This window comes from Melanerpes formicivorus, unplaced genomic scaffold (genome assembly GCF_026170545.1).
Source record: "Melanerpes formicivorus ecotype bairdi unplaced genomic scaffold, bMelFor1.0.p_v2 SCAF_6, whole genome shotgun sequence".
Taxonomy (NCBI): Eukaryota; Metazoa; Chordata; class Aves; order Piciformes; family Picidae; genus Melanerpes; species Melanerpes formicivorus.
Window position 1 is genome coordinate 30085587 of NW_027142358.1, and position 24124 is coordinate 30109710.

The following is a 24124-nucleotide window of genomic DNA, read 5'->3' on the forward strand; positions in this document are numbered from 1 at the left end:
TAGACTTGTGAAGGAACCTGTGTGCATGGTAGTAAATAAAAGGAATATTTGCCTTATCTGCTTGATATTTGCTTACTATGACCTGTTGGTCTCCAACTGGTAATCCAGTTTCTTACTCTAAATCCATCACGAGTGGGAGCGCCTTAAATTAGCGATGCTTTGACCTACAGCAGACCTTGTTTTCAGGCAGGCGTTGAAGATGCATGGGTTGCCAGAGCTGAGGAGGACTCGGCCTGTCGCTGCCCCTAACCTGGTTTGCCTCTCTGCCTTTGTGTTTTGCAGACACTATGTGCAAAGGCCACGATGCAGACCGTGCGGGCAGCTGACACCAATGAAGTGGTCAAGCTCATATTTCGTGAATCTGATAATGACCGAAAGGTAAACAGCCGAATGCCCTCTGCGCCCCGTGTACATAGAAACCTTGTTGAATGTTCTCTGCCTTTTCTCAAAGCACCAATATAGTTGTTTCAAACTGATAATTCAGAGGGAGGGGAGGGCTATAGATTGTCACACCTAATGCTCAGTTAATTGGATCTTTGTAAGTGATTGCAAGTCACCCACTGGGCAAGCTGACAAGGAGCTTTAGACATGTGACACCATGAGGTTTTAAAGGGCTGCATGTCTCCAGCGGGTCACTTCCACGCCTGTGCTTTAGGGTAGCCAAGCCCAAGAGCTTTGCTGACCTTTCTCTGTTGTTGTTTTTTTCTAGGTTATGCTACAGTTAGAAAAGAAGCTCTTTGACTATTTTAATCAAGATGTATTTAGAGATAACAATGGCACTGCGGTAAGTTCATTGCTAAATTCTGTTGAAGGAATAAACAAATTGCATTTCTCTAGCAGCCCTTTATCCTTAACAGCCTTTCTGTCTGCAGAATGAGAAGAGGTAGGTCATCTAACACAAGAACTGCTCCAAACTCCCTCCTCACTTACTTATTTTGTGTGCAGCTTCTTAACTCTAGCATTTGCTTGCCTTCCATTTCTTACCAAAAGTGTAAGTTAAGTGTACACGACAGCTGACTTTTCTTCTCTGTTATCTCTTCTGCATTTTTGCAAGGATCCTCTTTCTTTACTAGCCACATCCAGCTGGCAGCCAGTCACTAGTGGTGTGCCCCAAGGATCAGTGCTGGGCCCTGTGCTCTTTAACATCTTTATTGATGATCTGGATGAGGGCATTGAGTCCATCATCAGTAAATTTGCTGATGACACCAAGCTGGGGGCAAGAGTTGATCTGCTGGAGGGTAGAGAGGCTCTGCAGAGAGACCTCGACAGGCTGGACAGATGGGCAGAATCCAACGGCATGAGATTTAACACATCCAAATGCCGGGTTCTGCACATTGGCCACAACAACCCCATGCAGTGCTACAGGCTGGGGTCAGAGTGGCTAGAGAGCAGCCAGGCAGAGAGGGACCTGGGGGTACTGGTTGATGGTAGGCTGAACATGAGCCTGCAGTGTGCCCAGGCAGCCAAGAGGGCCAATGGCATCCTGGCCTGCATCAAGAACAGTGTGGCCAGCAGGAGCAGGGAGGTCATTCTGCCCCTGTACACTGCACTGGTTAGGCCACACCTCGAGTACTGTGTCCAGTTCTGGGCCCCTCAGTTTAGGAAGGATGTTGACTTGCTGGAACAAGTCCAGAGAAGAGCAACAAAGTTGGTGAGGGGTTTGGAACACAAGCCCTATGAGGAGAGGCTGAGGGAGCTGGGGCTGCTTAGCCTGGAGAAGAGGAGACTCAGGGGTGACCTTATCACTCTCTACAACTACCTGAAGGGAGGTTGTAGACAGGCTGATGATGGTCTCTTCTCCCAGGCACCCAGTACCAGAACAAGAGGACACAGTCTCAGGCTGCACCAGGGAAGGTTCAGGTTGGATGTTAGGAAGAAGTTCTATACAGAAAGAGTGATTGCACTATGGAATGGGTTGCCCGGGGAGGTGGTGGAGTTGCCGTCATTGAAGGTGTTCAGAAGGAGACTTGATGGGGTGCTTGGTGCTATGGGTTAGCTGTTTGGGTGGGTTGGATTGGTTGATGGGTTGGACGTGATGATCTTGAAGGTCTCTTCCAACCTGGTTTGGTTTATTCTAATAATAAAGGTTTATTCTTTGTCGTGCACCATAGTAACTTAGGAAAAGCCTCCCAGTGCAAAGCTGGCCTGAAGATACCTGGGTCCTCTGAAAAGCCCCTAATGCAAAGCTGACCTGAAGGTATCTGGGTCTTCTGAGCATGCAAAGAGTAACAGAAACACAGGAATAAATAGAACAGAAAACTTTAAACCTGCAACAGGCTGACACTGTTCAGGCAATGCTGTGGGGCTTCCTAAGAGAAGGAAGCAGACAGGGAGCACCAGTATTCTGGTTTGTGATGAGGACTAGGATTTTTCTTTGGAGAATGGCTTTATATCTTCTTGCCAAGTGCAGGGTATTATCTTTGCAACCCTGGACTTCAGGAGAGCCAACTTTGATATGTTCAGTAAGCTGTTTGGAAGAACACTATGGGCTAGGGTTCCAGAAGAGAGTAGGGCCTGAAGAGAGCTGGTTACTGTTCAAGCACACCTCTTCCAGGCTTAAGACCAGTGAATCCCCATAAGTAAGAAATCAGGAAGGGGAGGCAAGACATCTATGTGGATGAGCAAAGGGCTTCTGCAAAAACTCCAATGGAGTATGTGAAAAAGGGGCTGGCCACTGTATGTCTCCTTTGCTTCATTCTTTCCTGCCAAGGCTGGCCCTCAATCCCTAATGGTAACAAAGGCAGGCAAATATATCCTTGGGAAACACAGAGCACTTCTTTCACTGGTGATCTGCAGTTTGGGGAGTAGCAGCATTAATCCTAGTTCCTGTTTCCCTGCTAAACCCATTCCTGTTCCAGATCTCCCTCTACCTGTGTTAATGTATTTCTCTTATAGAATGATAGAATGGTCTGGGTTGGAAGGGACCTTCAAAGGCCATCTAGTCCAACCCCCTCTGCAGTGAGCAGGGGCATCCTCAGCTAGATCAGGATGCCCAGGGCCCTGTCAAACCTGACCTTGAATATCTCCAGGGATGGGGCCCCCACCCCATCCTGTTCCAGTTTCCCACTACCCTCATGGTAAAGAACTTGTTCCTGACATCCAATCTAAATCTGCTCTTCTCTACTTAGAAGCCAATTCTCCTTGTCCTATCACTCCAGGCTTTCGTAAACAGTCTCTCTCCATCCCTTTAGGTACTGGCAGGCTGCTATTAGGTTTCCCCAGAGCCTTCTCCTCTCCAGGCTGAACAACCCCAGCTCCCTCAGCCTGTCCTTGTAGCAGAAGCACTCCAACTCCCTGATCATTTCATGGCCCTCCTCTGGACCTGCTCGCTCAGGTCCATGTGCTTCCTGTGTTGAAGGCTCCAGAACTCCAAGAGATCCAGTGTAGTGTGTGATGCTTCTCTTAGCTCAGATGTATGTCATTTTCCTTTTCTTCCCAGCCCATTCCTGGGGCTGGGCTGAGCCACTCCTGCCACTGCCATTTCCACGTCCTCATGGTGGTGTTTGGGGTGACTGCTGGTTGACTCAGATGGGCAGAATCCAATGGGATGGCATTTAACAAGTCCAAGTGCTGAGTGCTGCACTTTGGCCATGGCAATCCCATGCAGAGCTACAGGCTGAGGTCAGAGTAGCGGGAGAGCTCCCAAACAGAGAGGGACCTGGGGGTGCTGATCGACAGCTGCCTGAATATGAGCCAGCAGTGTGCCCAGGTGGCCAAGAAGGCCAATAGCATCCTGGCCTGCATTAGGAATAGTGTGGCCAGCAGGAGCAGGGAAGTCATTGTGCCCCTGGACTCTGCATTGGTTAGGCCACACCTTGAGTCCTGTGACCAGTTCTGGGCCACTCAGTTTAAGAAGGACATCGAGACGCTTGAAGGTGTCCAGAGAAGGGCAGCAAGGCTGGGGAGAGGCCTTGAGCACAGCCCTGTGAGGAGAGGCTGAGGGAGCTGGGTTTGTTTAGCCTGGAGAAGAGGAGGCTCAGGGGTGACCTCATTGCCCTCTACAACTACCTGAAAGGTGGTTGTAGCCAGGAAGGGGTTGGTCTCTTCTCCCAGGCAACCAGCACAGAACAAGGGGACACAGTCTCAAGCTGTGCCAGGGGAGGTTTAGACTTGAGGTGAGGAGAAAGTTCTTCACCGAGCGAGTCATTCATCATTGGAATGTGCTGCCCAGGGAGGTGGTGGAGTCACCGTCCCTGGAGGCGTTCAAGAGGAGATTGGATGTGGAACTTGGTGCCATGGTCTAGTCATGAGGTCTGTGCTTATAGGTTGGACTCGATGATCCTCGAGGTCCTTTCCAACCTTAGTTATACTGTGACACTGTGATACTGTGACTCGAGGTGGGTGGGCACGGCGCGCCAGGGCCCTGGCAGAGAGCGGTGCCACCGAAGCGCCTTCGGAACCAGGCAGTCATTTCCTTCGCGCATCACGAAGCGGGAAATCTCCCAGCTCCAACATGGGAAAGGGCGGGGTGGGGGGGAAGATAAACGATATAATGAGCCATTGGAGATAATCTAATCTTCATGGTCTAGTTAAACACGCAGCACCATGATCACTAAAAACAAACTACCTCTCTAACAGGATAAATGTCCCTGCGCCGAATTCAACCCCAAAAATCCATCGCATCCTTCATCAACCGCCGGTCTTGTACCGGCCTGACAGGAATTTAATTCAAGCTGGCTCCTGAAAATAATTATTGTATTTTAAGAGTAGTAATCATTGGTCGGGACATGATTGAATGTGTCCATGCCTATTGACTTTTTCTATGATTTATAGCTTTGTTTAGTCGATATTCCCATCGAAATTGTATAATTAATTATAAGTGGGTCTGTCAGGTCTGCAGGATGGAGTGCCCTGATGAGTATTTGGGAAGATTAAATTTTCCTTAGCTGTGCCGATGCAAGGCTTGGGAATTTTCGCAAGGCGCTGTGGCTGGTGGATAAAGATGTTTTCTGTGTGTTTAGCAACTGCTTGAGCTCAAGCCCCATTGATTTTTCTGAGGGTATTTCTCTTTTTTTTTTTATCAGTGTGGTGTCTCTTCAGTAACGCTGGAATGTGTGCAGATGTGACAAGAGCTGACAAATATTTATCATCAACAGGCTGCTCTGTCATTGTCCGTGCCCAATTATTCCTTCTTTTTACCCTTGCAATCAACGCAGAAAGAATCCTAAGATCTAGAAATGAGTGGGGTTTTAATGGAAAAAAAAAATCTGGTATAGATACAAATGATCTGCTCACCAGAATTTCACTTTGAAATGCACACAGTAATCTGTCAGGGCTAATTTTTCCAACCTTATTCCATAGCTTATCTGTAGCTCTTTCCAAAGTGAGCTTAGAAATTACCTGTATTTGTTACCTTGAGGTGCAGGGACTGCTCTGGGCCATTGTATTTCAGAAAGGAGCACCCTGATCACAGTATCACAGTATAATAAGGCTGGAAGAGACCTCGAGGATCATCGAGTCCAACCTATAGCACAGACCTCATGACTAAACCATGGCACCAAGTGCCACGTCCAATCTCCTATTGAACACATCCAGGGACAGTGACTCCACCACCTCCCTGGGCAGCACATTCCAATGACGAATGACTCGCTCGGTGAAGAACTTTCTCCTCACCTCGAGTCTAAACCTCCCCTGGCGCAGCTTGAGACTGTGTCCCCTTGTTCTGGTGCTGGTTGCCTGGGAGAAGAGACCAACCGCCTCCCGGCTACAACCACCTTTCAGGTAGTTGTAGAGGGCAATGAGGTCTCCCCTGAGCCTCCTCTTCTCCAGGCTAAACAATCCCAGCTCCCTCAGCCTCTCCTCACAGGGCTGTGCTCAAGGCCTCTCCCCAGCCTTGTTGCCCTTCTCTGGACACCGTCAAGTGTTTTGATGTCCTTCTTAAACCGAGGGGCCCAGAACTGGACACAGGACTCAAGGTGTGGCCTAACCAATGCAGAGTCCAGGGGTACAATGACTTCCCTGCTCCTGCTGGCCACACTATTCCTAATGCAGGCCAGGATGCCATTGGCCCTCCTGGCCACCTGGGCACACTGCTGGCTCATATTCAGGTGGCTGTCGATCACCACCCCCAGGTCCCTCTCTGTTTGGCAGCTCTCAGCCACTCTGACCCCAGCCTGTAGCTCTGCATGGGATTGCCGTAGCCAAAGTGCAGCACTCTACTAAACACTAGGTGTTTAGTAGATTAGAGTGTGTTGTGTGATAGGTTGGACTTGATAATCTTGAAGGTCTCTTCCAACCTGGTTAGTTCTCCTCTTCTCTTCTCTTCTCTTCTCTTCTCTTCTCTTCTCTTCTCTTCTCTTCTCTTCTCTCTCTTCTCTTCTCTTCTCTTCTCTTCTCTTCTCTTCTCTTCTCTTCTCTTCTCTTCTCTTCTCTTCTCTTCTCTTCTCTTCTCTTCTCTTCTCTTCTCTTCTCTTCTCTTCTCTTCTCTTCTCTTCTCTTCTCTTCTCTTCTCTTCTCTCTTCTCCCTTCTATGGGAGAGTAGCAGCACTCAGGGAGCTCTTGAACAAATGTGCACTCATTTGGTTTTGATATTCCTTAATTATCCATGCTAAATCAGGCCTTCAGTGTATCTTTCAAAATAGGTTGTCTTTGGGAGTTCCCTCCTACATTCAACACAACCAAAAGCAACCCAAGCCAGGGATAATTATTTAATGAAAAACTTGCAGTCATGTTATTGATTAGTACAAATGAACCACAAGGTAAATGCTGTCTCTTCAGTAGTCAGTCAAAGAAATACACAGTACGGATGTGAAAACTCTTTAACGACTGCAGAGGAATGATTTAATCATTAGGAATCATTTGGTAATCTTTAACCACAATAGGGATGAGAACTGCTGCATCCATTCCTATCTTGAATAGGAATCATGTCAATCCAGGTAGACAGTAATGTGAGGCTGCCCAGGGCAGTGGTGGAGTCCCCATCCTTGCAGGGCTTTCAGAGCTGTGGAGATGTGGTGCTCAGGGACATGGTTTAGTGGTGACCTGGCAGCACCGGGTTGGTGGCTGGGCTCTATGGTCTTGAGGATCCATGATCTTTTCCAAACGAAACTATTCAGTGATTCTAACGTTTTGATCACAACCATGTCATAAATCAGTGAATTAATTAGGAGTTGAACCTGCTGGTATTGCCCATAGGATCATAATCTCTTTGGTCTGTTGATGTTGCTGAAAACTGGTGACAAGAGGGATCTGGATGTGCTGGAAGGTGTCCAGAGAAGGGCCACAAGGATGATCAGAGGGCTGGAGCTCCTCTCCTATGAGGACAGGCTGAAGGAGTCGGGGCTGTTCAGTCTGCAGAAGGGAAGGCTCTGAGGTGACCTAATTGTGGCCTTCCAGTATCTGAAGGGGGCCTACAGGAAGGCTGGGAAAGGACTTTTCAGGATCTCAGGTAGTGATAGGACTAGGGGGAATAGAATGAAGCTGGAGGTGGGGAGATTCAGGCTGGAGGTGAGGAGGAGGTTCTTCCCCATGAGAGTGGTGAAGCCCTGGAATGGGTTGTCCAGGGAGGTGGTTGAGGCCCTGTCCCTGGAGGTGTTTAAGCCCAGGCTGGCTGAGGCTCTGGCCAGCCTGCTCTAGTGTGGGGTGTCCCTGCCCATGGCAGGGGGGTTGGAACTAGCTGATCCTTGTGGTCCCTTCCAACCCTGACTGATACTATGATACTATGACTAGCTCTGTAGCTGTGCTTGCCCTGGCCACTGTCCTCAGCTGCCCATGGGCAGTGCCAGTCCTGCACTCACAGGGATACAGCCCTGGTCTCGGTGCTCTTCTGGCCTCCAGTACTGGCATCTGGGGAGGTCAGACCTAGGGGCTAGCCATGAAGCAGCTCCTGGGTAATCAGATGGTTCTGAGGTGGTGTTACCAGCAGTAAGGGCGATTAGGCACGGGATTGGACTGCCCAGGGAGTTGGAGTCACCATCACTGGAGGTCTTTAAGAAAATATTGGATGTGGCACTTGGTGGCATGGTTTAGTTGATGTCATGTTGTTAAGTCATAGGCCAGACTTGATGATCTCAGAGGTCTTTTCCAGCCTCAATAATTCTGTGATTCTGTAATTCCAAAGCAGATTTGAGGTAGCCATGCAGAAAAGCCCAGTGATCTCCAGCCCAGATATGTGTGAAACAGGAGATGTTCCATTTTGACTCAGATTGTTGTTAGAATGGGGGGAAAAAGTAAGCAAAGAGTTTCGGCTCGCTGTCAGCAGTCCTCCTGCTGCAGAGAGCAAACAGTCAGCTTCTGCAGAAAGCTCATGCTTGTGGTTTCTGAGTATTGAACACTGAAATCAGCCTTTTGGGGCAGATTCCCTTTATTCTGTGTGCCTGTCTAGCTCTAGCTGATAAGGAGCGAGGAGAAAATGTGCTGTAAAAATGGATTGAGTTATAAAGGTCTCCTTCTCCCTATGCCAGTAATGATTTAAAGTCATCTCTTCTTGTGCCAATTAACTTAGGGGTGTTCTTACAAACTGTTCAGGCAAACATACTTTTGAGTTAAGGGTAATTCACTTTGGGGGGTGTGGGGGGTGTGTGTTTCATATTCCCAGGAAATCCTGGAATGTTATGCAAATTGAGGAGAGAGGTTTAGTCCATGAGGGATCTGTATGAAGCTTTTTGTGAGAGTATGTGTGCTGGTGAAGGTTAAGGATCTGGCCTCACTGAAAATGTATTAATCATGGGGAAGATGTAGCACAATGCACTCTTCCCACTGGCCTTGGCTCTGACCCTTTTAAAGATAATGGGAATCCTGTCCACTAAGAACTAGATTAGGGCGATCAAGTGCATTTCATCAGGGCTTGACTTGAACCATGGTCCCAGAGGTGAAAAGGCAGAGGTTTATCCACTGAGCCAACCATCCCCTGTCCAGATCAAATCTTGAATATGATGTATAAGGGCAAATTAGGATAGAGGAAGGAAATTGATTGCTTAGGACCTGGGACTGGTCATAAGGAAATCCTGCACATCCTGAAACAGGCTTTTTATTGAAGGTGATCATCGGAGGTGCCTGATTTTCATCAAGTACTACTAGTGCCTTTGCTCAAAAGCAGTATTCCCATGCTTGGAATTGTGTTTGCTTAAGTTAGTGGCTAGCTGATAAGCCACTGGATAAACTGCAAAATGAGTAATGACAGAGATAGGAAATACTATCAGTAAAGGTTCTCCCTAGCAAACATAACTGCAAAGGCAGACTGCAAGCAGGAGGCAGTCAGGATGTGCTGGCTTAGCTTCGTGGTCCAAGTGAGTGAGTTATTCTGGGGTGGAATTTGCCCATATTACAAAGTCACAAATAGCATTTCATGACCTTTTGTCTCCCTGTTCCACTCAGCTGTTGTAGGTCCCAAGGCTAATTCAGGAGTACCGTGCTGGATTTAGGGGGCCGTTGTATTGGTCCTTGTTTAAATGTGTTCTAAAGAGGAGGTCCAGCATGTGCACTCTGTAATCCAGCCTGTAGTCAGTGTGATCTGCTGACATGCTTTGGCTTGGAGCACCCTTTTTAACCTGTGTGACATGCAGGAGGATATAGAGAGAGGCAACGCTTATACCTTACTCCAGTCCTCAAGAGCTGTAGCTCTCTCCATCATCACTTAATATTTGTGCACATACAAAAGCATCCCACCTGGCCTCCCACACCTTCCCTGAAGTCCACAGCAATCCAAACAGAGACAGAAAGCTGCTTAATGGGGTTTTTTTCACCAATTCAACTACAGTAGCCCAATCTTCTCACACTCTCCAGGTGCCCTCCATGGCCTCACAGATGCCCAGGTGGCCAAGAAGGCCAATGGCATCCTAGCCTGCATTAGGAACAGTGTGGCCAGCAGGAGCAGGGAAGTCATTGTGTCATTGTGCCCCTGGACTCTGCATTGGTTAGGCTGCACCTTGAGTACTGTGTCCAGTTCTGGACCCCTCAGTTTAAGAAGGACATCGAAACACTTGAATGTGTCCAGAGAAGGGCAACAAGGCTGGGGAGAGGCCTTGAGCACAGGCCTATGAGGAGAGGCTGAGGGAGCTGGGATTGTTTAGCCTAGAGAAGAGGAGGCTCAGGGGTGACCTCATTGCCCCCTACAACTACCTGAAAGGTGGTTGTAGCCAGGAAGGGATTGGTCTCTTCTCCCAGGCAACCAGCACCAGAGCAAGAGGACACAGTCTCAAGCTGTGCCAGAGGAGGTTTAGTCTCAAGGTGAGGAGAAAGTTCTTCACCAAGCGAGTCATTCGTCATTGGAATGTGCTGCCCAGGGCGGTGGTGGAGTCCCCATCCCTGGAGGTGTTCAAGAGGGGATTGGATGTGGCACTTGGTGCCATGGTGTAGTCATGAGGTCTGTGTTGATAGGTTGGACTCAATGATCCTCGAGGTCTCTTCCAACCTTAGTGATACTGTGATACTACTGTGATAGAGGGATGCTTGCATGCACATAGGTGTGCACACACACATATCAACTGGCAAACACAGGTACAGGTTACTCCTGGGAAGGTTCTTATTAGACACAACAGGAAAAAAAATTCACAAGGACAATCAGCCTTTGGAATCATCACCTAGGGAAGTGGTGGCATCCCCAGTGTGGGCCACTAGTTAAGATTCAGCTGGATGGGCCATGCCAGCTTGTCTAGACCAGGCTTTTGTCAAGAAAGGTTGGACCATGTGATACCTGGGGTCCCATCCAACCTGCTGTTCTGTGAAATAGTAAGGTTAACATGGAACATAGTACTCAAGGGCACTGATACAAGAAATACAGCTGGGGAGGAGGGTGGGATACTCAGCTGAAAGGTTGCCAAGCTGTGGCAGCCACCAGGTTCTGCTCCCTGCTCTTAGGGCTGTTTGTGTATTTTACATTAGATAGGTGTTGAAAAGAAAGCAAGGGCTGGAATCTAGATCTCTGATCCTGAGTGGCCTCCAGCATCTCTCACTGCCTTTGTACTTGCAGGTGACTGCTCCCCAGTGCCCAGGCTCTCCTCACTGTCCACCCCCAGGCACCCATGCCTGCAGGCACCAAACAGCTCCAGGGAAACAGGGCTAGCCATGAATTTGAGTCCCCTCTGGGAAAGAAACACCTCACGTTTTAGGTGTCTGGATGTTTTATTAGATCACCTTTCCAGATGCCCAGTGGTGTGTGGGGGAGGCAGGATGAGTGGAGCTCCCCAGACATCACCTGCAAGTGGAACACCTTTGTTCAGAAGCTCAGGGGTCCTGCCCTTTCCCCAAAAAGGTCAGGGCAGCCATATGAGCCTCAAAGGCCTTGCTCAGGGAGCCTTCACCCCAACAGTGGGACTTTGCCCAAGTAGGAAACAGGGTTCACAGTCTGTCTTCAAGGAAGTTCTACTTTTTATCACACTACAAGTGATACTAAAACTGCACTCTGCGTATTTTTATGCTTTTGTCAAACAGCAGCTCACAAAATGACTTTGACAGCACGGTGCATGCAGGGTTGGAGTCCCTAATGGCACAAATCCATGCTGCATTTCACAGGAACAGGCATGTAAAGCTTAATGAAATAATCCACCAAATCTGTCACATTTGCCAGCAGGATACTCCTAACTGAAATCCTTTGGCTGTCATCCCCTCGCCCACGCTGGCCATTTTGAGTGAGCCATGTTATAAAGCTGGTGTGCAGTGTAGGAATTCATTACAGGAATGAAGTGTCCATTCCTCTGCAGTTTTGTAAAAGGCAGTTTGCATGAATGCAGTTTTGAAAAGTCAGAGTGTTTCAGTCAAGGCCAGCACAGGAATCCCAGGAGAGCAAGAGACAGAAGCCACTTTGTATGATTAGAAAAGAGGCAGCGTGCACTCAGACTTGGACCGCCTGGAAGAGCCACTCGCCAGGGGGTCTCTGTTGCTCTCAGGCTGCATTGATGTGCCAAAGTGCAGCCAACATTCCTTGGAGAGCTCAGGCTGGAGCATGGGGTGACAGGAGCTGTGGTCTGGGTGTGAAAGCCATGAGCAGTTGTGCCCATCTCACGTGCTTTGGGCTCCTCATCACAGGCAGTGAAGGGGAAGGATGGGAGGTGACCTGCAGAGCTGTGTTCCAGCAGGGATTCCTTGGGATGTGAAGGGAGCTTTTGTCACCAGCAGAATGCTAATGCTGGGAGCTGCTGCTGCGTGGCTGAGAAGCTACACCTTGCCTGCTTCAGTGCTTTTCTTAACTGACTAGTTTATTCTTTATATGCATTTAATTCATTCTCCTTATTAACAAATAATCACCTGAGAAGCACAGCAGGATTCTGATGTATTTTTTTATCAGATTACAAAAGCATCCCAGGATAAGACTTGTGTTCTTTGCTGAGAAGGGTGACTGAGCCCTGGGGAGCTGCCAGCAGAAAGCTTGACTGCCAGCTTACCTGTACTGGTAATTTCAACCTGAAATCCACAGATTTGGGCTGAAAAGATCCACATGGGGCAGTCAGCAAGGGCAAGAACTCTAAGTGTGTGAAATGTCCAAAAGGGCTTAGCCTGCACTGGGAAAATATCAGGGGTACATAACTAGAAAAGTCTGAAAGTACTGTTTGATCCCAGTGGGTGTTCAGGGGCCAGAAGAAATCCTGAGGAGTGCTGCAGCATCCTGAGGAGTGCTGCAGCACGTGGACACTGAGAAGTGTTTATGTCTGGCCCTGGTGCTTGCTGAGAGTCTGGAACACACCCCACGGTGGGGTGCTGTGCTCTCACCCTGCCTTGCCCACCCACCCAACACTGCCAGCACTGCTGTGCTGCAGTATCTGCACCAGGGGAGAAGGGACCTGTGCCCTGTGGACCCTGGCACACAGGCTGGGCAGCCATGGCCGCTTCCAGCCCTGCCCAGACCTCCAGCAGCAGAAACTGGGCTGGCGGGGGGGGATGGCTGAGGAGGATGAGGAATGTGGGGTGTGAGGGAACTCTAATGAGACAGAGCTGATAGAAGTCTCCAGTAATTACTGTGGTGATCAATAGACATGAAAGGGAAATGTGGCTCTTTCTAAACATTTTAAGCAATCTAAGTATTTCTGTAACAGAAACGTGATTTTAAATGCATTTTCCAGTGCAGTTTTCTGACAGAGTTGAAATACTTCCTAGAAAATGTCTGTGTCCTTTGAAGCACTGGGATGCCCCTGAGAGGGGCATGTTGTCCAAGCAGTGTTTCCCTGGGGAGCTTCCACTGAACTCAGTGGTGTTCTGACTGGCTGCAGGCACTGATGAGCTCACACAGAATCACAGAATGGTAGGGGTTGGAAGGGGCCTCTGGGAATGGAATGGAATGGAATGGAATGGAATAGAATAGAATAGAACAGAACAGAACAGAACAGAACGAACCAGGTTGGAAGAGACCTTCAAGATCATTGTGTCCAACCTATCACTCAACACCATCTAATCAACAAAACCATGGCACCAAGCACCCCATCAAGTCTCCTCCTAAACAATCCCAAGGATGGCAACTCCACCACCCCAGGCAGCCCATTCCAATGACCAATCTCTCTCTCTATGAAGAACTTCTTCCTAACATCCAGTCTAAACCTCCCCTGGCACAGCTTGAGACTGTGTCCTCTTGTTCTGGTGCTGGTTGCCTGGGAGAAAAGACCAGCCCCCGTCTGTCTACACCCTCCCTTCAGGTAGTTGTAGACAGCAAGAAGGTCTCCCCTGAGCCTCCTCTTCTCCAGGCTAAGCAACCCCAGCTCCCTCAGCCTCTCCTCACAGGGCTGTGCTCCAGACCCCTCCCCAACTTTGTTGCCCTTCTCTGGACACCTTCCAGCAAGTCAACATCTTTCCTAAACTGAGGAGCCCAGAACTGGACACAGGACTCAAGGTGTGGCCTAACCAGTGCTGAGTCCAGGGGCAGAATGACCTCCCTGCTCCTGCTGGCCGCACAGTTCCTGATCCAGGCCAGGATGCCATTTGCCTTCTTGGCTGCCTGGGTACACTGCAGGCTCATGTTCAGCCTACTGTCAAATCACTGAGTCTAACACCCCTGCCAAAGCAGGATCCCCTAGGGCTGCCCCTGCCAAAGCAGGATCCCTTAGGACTGCCCCTGCCAAAGCAGGATCCCTTAGGGCTGCCCCTGCCTCACTCTCCTGAGGCTAAGGAGAGTGTCTGTGTGCCAAACAGCCCCATTTCTGGAGGAGCTGATGCTGTGACAGCACAAACATTCTGCAAAAGCAGTGTAAGGGGTAGGTTTATATTCAATAATTCCAGCTCCTTTTTTTGTCCCCCCCTGTGAAACACGAGAGAAAGACAATTAATTTACACAGTATCCAGCAGTGGATCATTTTACAAAGCCTTGGCTAGAGTAGCTTTACAGTGAGGCCAGAGAAGAGCTGTGTGTGACATTTTCATGGGCAAGTGGGAGGGTTCAGCATTTCCACAGACATTTATTTGAAGTCAGTAGAATGCTGAATCAGTTTCTAAATATTTTTCTTTGACTGGAAAGCCAGATGAAATGACTGTGTTTCCAAAGCCTCTTGAATAAATCATGTGCTAGACAAGACCAGCAGAGGAGGTTACAGTGACCACTGTCCACATATTTGAATTCTCTAAGGTCATTTCAATATGCTTGTCTCCTCTTTTTGGTCTGAAACTTCATTTCCCTTTCACAGCTGTGAATTCTCTGGTGGGCCCCACAGATGGGTTTGATAAATGCTGCTAATATCACCTCCTGATCTGGCAATGCTCTGACTTTGGTCTGTAGGTCTTGATGAGTAATTGCCGTTGTTCTACTCCAATGACTGAATTAAGTTGCCCTATTTTAAAGGGTTCACACGTGTGTGGCTTTAGCCAAGGTGGCCCATCCCAGCATACCAATGGACACTGACCTTTGAAGAGTGCCTCATCACTTTGAACTGAGGCAAGCAAAATTACCCTCATTTCTACAACTGGCTAAACTCTTTTATAGTCCTTTGAAGACTGCCAAGCAGTAATAATACCCAAATTTAGTATCCCAGACAATTGTCATCTTAGAATCACAGAATTATTTAGGAGATCACTGAGTCCAACCTTTGGCCCAAGCACACACTGCTTGACCAGGCAGGGCCCCATGAACTTTGGAGACTGTGCTGCAGCCCATGCTCCAGCCCTGGGGTGACGTAGCTCGCCTGAGACCCTATTGGAGGGACTGCCCAGCATAGACCATCCATCCACCCTGGCTCAGTTTGTACTTACCAAGGGACAGTGCTCACCAGAAATGCATCCCTGCAGACTGCAAAATCCTAGCAGTATATTTAACCTGCTCTCAGAAATCACATCCTGCCCTGGGAGCATTCTCTCACTTGTGGGGCAGTGAACAGAAGCTGCTGCCTCTTACAGGCTGCCTGGCTGTGTTCCTCAAGGCCAGTCATCTCCATGTCTCCTGGGGTATCCACTGCCTATAGATCATATGTATGGATGGTATTGTCATTTGGAAGGTGTCCATCAAACATTCATGTTGGGCTGGTCACTGGACATTGTAGAGCAAATACCTTGAGACAGCATCAGCACCTCGATGGTGACAGCAGATAAAACGGAGGCCCTGCATCATCTCTGCTATCCTTGAGTTATAAAGGTACTGCTGAAGTTGAACTGGGGGGGGAGGGAAAGAGCCTTCTGAACTGCCTGTGACATATAGCTATGGCATGAACTTCCAGCCACAGCATTTTAAAAGCTCTGTGTAATTGCTCCAATTACCCCAGCACATGTAACACCTTAAAGACTTGGTTCTTAAGGATGGTCTTAGAATGAGCAAATGAAATAGAACAATATATTGATTCCTAGGCTTTGAACTTCATTTCTTTGTCATTTTTAAGGCATACTCATGTTTACTGTTACAGCAGTCATATTGTTCACAGTGCTATTTAGTATACCATAAGGAAATCAGTGAGGAGATTGTGCTGAAAATCACCTTCTGGGTGGTTATATGCTTTAAAAAGAAAGGCTTTACCCTGTGAGATTCTGACTGCTCCTCAGTCTCATCTGGCCTATATTAATTTTCCTTCATTTTCTGTAGTGCCAAGGAGCCCCAGACAACCTGTACCTATTCACAAAGCAAATACAGCTAAATGCTGCCTGTGTCTTGTCCCGTTCCTTCTCTTGGTTTGAGGGACGGTGACATTTGTCGCTGTGACAAGACATAGTCAAAAACCTCATTTTTTCACCAATAATCTTTTATTTAGAGATTACAGGCTTAAAAGAGAACCCAAGTTGTCTTAATGGCCAAATAAGTAGTAGTTAAAACGTTGTTCTACTAAAATTGGAATTGTTTTGAACTGCCCAGCTCAAGTGTTGATCATTTCTCCCCCACTGCCTGCGGGTGCCACCAGGTAGCCAGAGGAGAGCTGTTAGGGGGGTTGTCACTGCCCCTGCTGACTGACACTCTGTGTTATCTGGGGACATATGGATTACAGTACTCTATCATGGGCATTTAATAGCTAGGGAAAAACAAATATTTAAAAGAGCATGAAATACAGGTTTGTGCAAATAATCTGCTGAAAATCATAGAATTGGCAGGGTTGGAATGGACCTCAAGGATCATCCACTTCCAACCCGCCTGCCATGGGCAGGGACACCCCACGCTAGAGCAGGTTGCTCAGAACCCCATCCAGGACTCAAAAAACTTCCAGGGATGAGGCTTCCACCACCTCCTGGGCAACTTGTTCCAGTGTCTCACCATCCTCATAGTGAAGACCTTCCTCTTAACATCCAATCTGAATGTACCCATTTCTATTTTTGCTTCATCCCCTCCAGTCCTATCACTCCCTGACACCCTCAAAAGTCCCTCCCCAGCTTTCTTGTAGGCCTCATTCAGATACTGAAAGGCCACAAGAAGTTCTCCTTGGAGCCTTCTCTTCTCCAGACTGAAAATATTTGACTGTTTTACTTGTGAGGATTAATTGTCTACAGGCATTCCCTAAATCTTTCTTCTAGGCACCTAGCTGGGCTTTGGCATCCATCTGGGTCATCATGAGGTTTTGGCTTTGTCATTTCAGGTCAAAGACGTCCCTCTACCTGGGGAAGCTTGGGGAGCTGATAGAGAGCACAGCACACAATACAGTCTTGTTCCCATTATCTGTCCTCTCTGTCACCAGTGTCAGCAGCTCATCTGCATAGCACAGACACAACTAAACAAGCAGTCGCAGCAAATAAACACTTCAGAAACTTCTTGGGATGAAAATCCACCTCCCTGTGCTTAGTCCTCCAACCCTCGGCCTTAGTGTGGTTTGCAAATATCACCCTAGCAAGAACCATCTGAATGTATGAAATTCTGAAACTGTGAATTGGTGTGAGAGGACAATGCCTCCATTTAGCATTGCCAGCCCTTGGAATGCCCATGAGTAATTTATACCATTGTGTTCTGGGCAGCATTGTTCTTTTATTCAGTCCTTGCAGTTTTCACACTTCAGAAATAGCCTCTTTCTCCTGCTGCTTCCACTTCCCTGCTCTGATCTGTTTGCTTCCCAACAACAGGGAAAATGTATTTGCACTGTATTGACAGAGATATATTTCAAAGAGAAGTTTAACTGGGGATGGTAGGGTTGGGGTTTTTTTTCATGTGCAGATAATATCATCAAGGTGGAGACGTGTGGAGCAGGAAAGGGATGGTAACATTTGCTTGCAGTTTGTGTGTATGCATTGTGGCTAAACATCTGTCTATACATACTTAGATGTATAAACCTGGTCTAAACCTGCTCCAGTGTGAGGTGTCCCTGCCCATGGCAGGGGGGTTGGAACTGGATCATCTTTGAGGTCCCTTCCGACCCTGACAATTCTGTGATTCAAGACAGGGTCACAGGCTGAAAACATGCATCGTAAACCATCTTCTCCTGAAGTGTGTTGAGATTGCTTCAGTCAGATGAGTGGCTGAAGTTTCCCAATGTGTGTAGGATGCAGAATATTCTTAGATACATAGCTAAACTTCCATCCAGATGTTTAGCAGTATTTATCCAACCACCCTGGATACCGGGAGCTTTCGATCAGCTGTTAAAACAGGTACAAACTATCTGCAGCTGTATTTGTACTGAGAAATCTCCTCCAGTGTGCCGTGGCCGTTGGTGTCAGATGCACTGAAATAGGGACAGGTGCCCAGGATTTGGCACCCTCGTGTAGGAGGCTGTGCAGACCCCGCAGTGAGGCGAGTGAGCCTTGGAGAGGCAGCTAATCAGCAGGGCAGGTGGTTCAGGTAGCTGCTTTTCACACAGATAATTAATGTGTACAAGTAGCTGCTAATTGCACATTTCAGGAATGATTTATGAGGTGGTGGAGGGGAAAGAGGGAGACAATCTAATTTCTTTGGGAACCTCTGCCATTCATACAATGGTATCAGCACAGCTGTGAGATGGGACATGATTAATGGAGAGCAGGCAAACAGAGGCCATCCTGCGGGATCCCGCCAGCGACACGCCTGTCACCGCAGAGAGCGGCACTCGCAGCGGTGCCCCTTAGGAGCAGTGCCCGTTAGGAGCAGTGCCCACTAGGAGCAGTTTGTCTTTGGCTCGCTCATCCGGCCAGGCACTGGGCTTCACACCAGTCCAGCTTCTGAGCTAAGGTCATTTGTGTCCATCTGAACAACTCCTGGTTTAACATGCACACTGATCAGTGCAGAGTGCAGAGGAGGGCAGTGAAGCTAGGGAGGGGCCTGGAGAAAAAAAATCTTATGAAGAGTGACTGAAGGAGCTGGGGGTGGTTAGTTTGGAGGAGACTGAGGGGAGACCTCATGGCTCCCTACTCAGGGGTGACCTTATCACTCTCTACAACTACCTGAAGGGAGGTTGTAGACAGGCGGATGATGGTCTCTTCTCCCAGGCAGCCAGTACCAGAACAAGAGGACACAGTCTCAGGCTGTGCCAGGGGAGGTTCAGGTTGGATGTTAGGAAGAAGTTCTATACAGAGAGAGTGATTACCCATTGGAATGGGCTGCCTGGGGAGGTGGTGGAGTCACCATCACTGGAGGTGTTCAGGAGGAGACTTGCTGGGGTGCTTGGTGCCATGGGTTAGTTGTTTAGGTGGGTTGGATTGGTTGATGTGTTGGACGCGATGATCTGGAAGGTCTCTTCCAACCTGGTTTGGTTTATTCTAAATACCTGAAAGGAGATTGTAGAGAGGCTGGGGCTGGTCTCTTCCCACAGGTAATTAGTGATAGGACAAGAGGGAACCATCTCAAGTTGTGACTGAGTAGGTTTGGTCTGGACACTAGGAAGAATTTTCCACAGCATGAGTGGTCAGACATTGGAATGTGCTCCCCAGGAAGTGGTAGAGTCACCAACCCTGGATGTGTTTAAAGGTGGTTTGGATGTGGTGCTTGGGAATATGGTTCAGGGGTGAACCTTGTAGAGTAGGGTTATCAGTTGGACTTGGTGATCCTGAGGTTCTCTTCCAATCTGAATGTTTCTGTGATTCTGTGATCACTGAGTGGCTTTGGGTGGGTGTGTGCTGATCAGCAGAAGATGGCAGGTATTTATTCTTCCTGTGGAGGTCCAGGGCAAAACAGCTTTGGCAAGGGCTGGTATTTATAGAGGACATTAAACCCAGACTTACGAACATCCCTGCTGAATACCTGCCTGCAGTGCTGTGTCTGGGCTGCTGCCTGGGAACACATTTCACCCATTGTCACGTATCCCTCTCTGCTATCTGACAGGCACCACCCAAACCCTGTGTAGGAAACATGGCTTGTCTTTGCTCAGCAAGAGTGATGTGCACATCCTTGTGTTTATTGTTCCTCCTTATCTGGGCTGAAGATAATATACTGTAACGTGATACTTTCTGCTGGCATTTTTGTGGGCTGACCAGCGTATCAGTTTGCTGTACTGGCTCTAACGCCAGGCTGGTTTATCTTTGGAAAGATTGCTAACAAAATGTGAAAAAATGTAGCCATGTGGAACTAGTAAATGTACAGATAGGTCACTGCTGGAGAGAGCCAGTGCTACCTGTTCCACTGAGAGGTAAAGGCTCCTCTCAATGAACTGTTCATGTGTCAGTGTAGTCCTGAGTGGTCTGCACTGCATTTCATGTGAGAGGGGTATCTCAAGCTGTGTAATCAAAGTATTTCTTTATTGCCTTTTATGTAATGCAATGTTTTGTGATTGCTTCAGCTCAACATTAAAAAGTGAACACATCTGTTTCTGTCTTTTGTAGCTTTTAGAGTTTGACAGAGAGCTGTCAGTCTTTAAAGACAAATTGTATGAACTGGACATCTCATTTCCTCCCAGGTAAGACTCCTCTATCATCCATTTATTTAACAAGCTGCCTAAAATGTGTTACTGATGCTGCAGGTAAAGTGTGAGTGCTCCCATGCAGGCTGCAGAAATGATGTGATCTTCATTCCCTCCAGAAGGTTCAGAGTCCTCCCACTGCCCTCCCATCAGTGCTTGTGCCGACGGCGGGATCCAGCCCAGCCTGGCTCTGGTTGCTGCTCCTGAAATAGGCCTGACTTGGTGGTGTGCTGGGAGATAGGTCACTGCTTTTAAGCACTGGACCCAGATAACTTGTTAAAATACTTTGTTGCCACTTTAAAGGCAGTCTTTGCCTCAGGCTGTTGAAGACTGAGCAGTGCTTGCACTCCAAGGAGTAGACCCAAGGTAGGCACGCAGAGCCCAGTGCAGGTGTTCAAGGGGGGCACTGAGAGGAGTGCCAGGAGAGAGGCTGAGAATTTAAATGCTGCTTTTTCAGTTCCAGCAAAACTTTCATAACTGCTAAGAGTATAATTTGGCTTTTTTAATACAATTGCTTGATTTTAATCAGCTGGTAAATTTAAGCCATGCAAAGACAAGTCTCGCTGCCACACAGCCCCAAGATTTTTTTGCACGTGGCAGTCCTCTTCAGGAGAAATGTGTGGAAAATGTGCTAGTCCTAAGCATGGAGGGGCCCCTTTCCAGGAGTGAAGAACTCAGATCTCACACTTGGCTTTGAGGGGAAGAAATACTGCATTTGCAAAGCTAAAGTTCAAGCAGTCGTAGATAAAAATTTACTTTTCCAGTGACCCTTTTAACAGCTACAATGTTCTCAGGTATTGCTGTTTTGTCCTGTATGGACAGATAAAAAAAACTACGATGTTTTGGCATACACTAAGAAAAAAATTTGGAAAGCTTGCCTTTTTGTTATCATAATCTCATTATTTCTCACCAGCCAGCTGTGATACCGATTATATTGATCCCTTGGGACAGTGGAAGTATGCATGGAGAGGTTACCACTGCTCTAAATTGTTCTTATTGATTAAGTATGATAAAAGAAGACCATCGGCGTGTACATCTCTGAGTGTATTTCATTAGTTGCGTACCTGGCCAGGGTACAAGGAGGTGAGGGGAAATAGATACAGGGTTTGTTGGAGGGTTTTTTGTTAGCAGAAATATTCTTCAGCTTGATTTCCCCACCATCAGTGCTTTCAGCCCCGGCAAGGCTTGGCAGAAGGATGTTGCTGCATGAATGGTTTGCAGATCCTTCAAACCTTTCTGTCAGTACAGTTTGGTGCTATCCTGCTCTCACACAAAGAACAGAAATTTGGTGTGAGTAGTCTTGGTATCTCAGTCATGCTTTTGATCTGTCTGTGGAACCATGTCAGCATCTGGCCAAGGTCCAAACCCTTGACAAATGTCTTTCCACACATATGTCCAAATCTCACTAGAGATTTCTGTGATTATTTCAGTGGCTAAGTATCTTGTGAATTACAACACGAGACTGGATACAACCTAGGGTTTTTTGAGGGCCATGCTCTGTGAGGTTGTGGGCAAGTAGTATCTGAGCTTTCCTCTGCCTTGAATCTCACTGCATGGGAAACCTCCGTCAGTGAAATACAGATGAAGCAAAAGCCAAACCAAAACTCTACAGGAGCTATCTGGTAGCCATGCAGGGAAGGGCAGTGTTAGGACTGGGGTTGGACTCGATGATCTCTGGAGATCCCTTCCAACCCCTAACATCCTGTGATCCTGTGACTCTGAAGGGTGAAGCCTCAGGCCAACCTTGGGTCTCCAGGTAAGGAGACCAAGACTTGCAGAAGCAGCCAGAAGGGGAAAGCTTGAGGGAGTTAGCTGATGAGTGGCTAGGACAATGTGACAGGGCTGTGGAGGAGGGAGGACTGGGCAAGGGTGATCTGGAGTACTGAGGGGAGAGTGTTGAAAACCATAGGAAGAATGAGATGCCTGCAGGGTGCTGCCCATGAGACATGACAGTGAGTTGGTCTTGCCCTTCCCAAGTGAAAACAAGTAGCCAGGAAAAAGATTTTCTGTGTCACTTCTTAGCATTGATCTGCAGATAGCTTGATAGAACACTGCTGCTGGGTGACAGATGATGGAGGAATGATTAGGAATCCTTGTTAGGCCAAGGTTAAGGCCATTTCTCCTTGAGGAATGGCAAGTGGGAGCTTGAAAGTGGCCTAATATAAGGCTGTATAACAAGAGAGGGAGCTGCTGCTGAGTCCTGCCTTGGGCAGCAGCCAGCGGTCACACCACTCTGGCTCCTGTCCTCTTTCAGAGGAGGTGAAAAACCAAGATCCTGACCACTTCTTGCCATCAAAGATCCTGTCACGTTTTTGCAAGAGCACAGATGCCTAGACAGATATTCTGGCCAAAGTCCTGATAAGTGGATTCCACCTCCCCAAACACCCTGCTGCTTTACTTGAGTTTGGTGGCATTCTTCACTTCCTACCTCACAGTGCATGGGTGTAGTGCTGGTGGCTGCTGCACTGCAGCTACAGGACACAGAGCTCAGCAGTTGTCTACAAAGTGGAAGGAGACAATTCCAAGCAGGGATCCCATCCAGATCTTGGGAAACAACTATGCAGGGTCATTTCCAACTTCAGCCCTTCTCCTCAGTGTTCCCACTCCAGTGCCAGCTTCGAGGCTTTGTGAGCAGCCTGGGAGTGGAGAGGAGTACAATGTGGCAAACCCTTCCTCACCTGTGCCAAAGGCAAGCTGTGGAGGGGATAAAGGGGAAGATTTGCCTCCTCCTGGTTCTGTTTCCTTCTTACAACTCAGTCATGCTTAACGGTAATGAATAGCAGTACATGTTGATACACTGAGAGCTGGCACTCCCTGCATGGCCTGGGAGGAGGGATGCTGGTGCTGAGTCTGTGCAACACAACATTTCTTTGAACTTTGGCAGAGAGTATTGATAAAATGTGATCTCTGAATATAAGAATATTGCTGAAATAGAAGACATGAGCCCAAGAAGCTGATCTTGAGCACAAAGAGCAAATTGGCTTTGCCTTAGGGTGCTTTTCTTCACCCGCTCCTGCTCCTGGTCATTTCTGTTCCATGGTCCTTGCAGGGCACCACACTTGGTGCGAAGTGGTACCTAAGGACTGCAGAGCTGGGTTCCTGGGTGTTGGAGTTACTGCAGGCCCTGTTTTGTCTCATAAAACTAAGCACATTGATTTTCCTGGAAGAAATACTATGATTTATTTTCCTTTGTATTGAAATAATGACTGCAGCGTGTCGTGAGCTGCAAAACCAGGTGTTCTGAGTAGGCAAAGAGCAGTGGTTTGAATGTAAGGCATTTTAAGTTAGAACCTTTTCACTCATGCAGGATGAGAACTGTATGGCCTGAATGTTTTGGTTTCATTTCCTAGTAGCTTTTCCTCCATTTCCCCCCTCGTTTTCCCTCCATTAGTTCTGGAAAGAAATAGTCTGTATCTTATCATGGCTTGGCTGTCTTTATATACTGCTTGTACATATGAGCTTAACCTCTCTTTGTCATAGATCCAGCCATACTAGGTTTTGTGTTTGTGCCCAAAGGAGGATGTGATCACTCCTGTATGTTTAGAAACTACTTCTTTAAGCACTTGGTGCTCCTAGCTGGAGAATGTACAGTTTGTGCTGCAGATGCATCAGACAAAGCCTTTGTCACACCAGGGAGACAGAGAAAGCTCTAGGCACTTGTTGTCAGGCTTCTGGGCTCCATGAGGGAGCACTGGGGTTCAGAAGGAAGTTGTAAGCCATTGTAAGGGTAGCCTTAAAGTAGTCTTTCAGAAATCATTTTGTACATGATACTTGAATTATGGTCCATTGGTGTGGTCCTCTCTACTTCTGTTCTGCATCCACGGTGCTACAGTCTGACATCGTGGGGTGCCGGCCAGCGACTGGAAACACAATATCTCAGTTGGAGTGGCACTGAAAAGACCTAATGCTGCATTTCACGTCTCTCCAAGAAGGACAGATCAGTTAGGACGGTTTTTCTTTCATTTGCTTCATCATACCATTAATTGCCTGACTTGCACCCA

General features: G+C 47.9%; 1 protein-coding gene across 2 annotated transcripts in view; it reads left to right on the forward strand.

Moving 5' to 3' along the window:
* Positions 1-24124, forward strand: part of INPP5A (inositol polyphosphate-5-phosphatase A) — a 285924-nt gene that overhangs the window by 237385 nt on the left and 24415 nt on the right. For both annotated transcript variants that reach the window (XM_068140277.1, XM_068140278.1), the window contains exons 10-12: positions 283-378; positions 710-784; positions 20047-20120. In XM_068140277.1, the coding sequence (XP_067996378.1) occupies positions 283-378; positions 710-784; positions 20047-20120 (245 nt within the window). The remainder of the gene's footprint in view (positions 1-282; positions 379-709; positions 785-20046; positions 20121-24124) is intronic.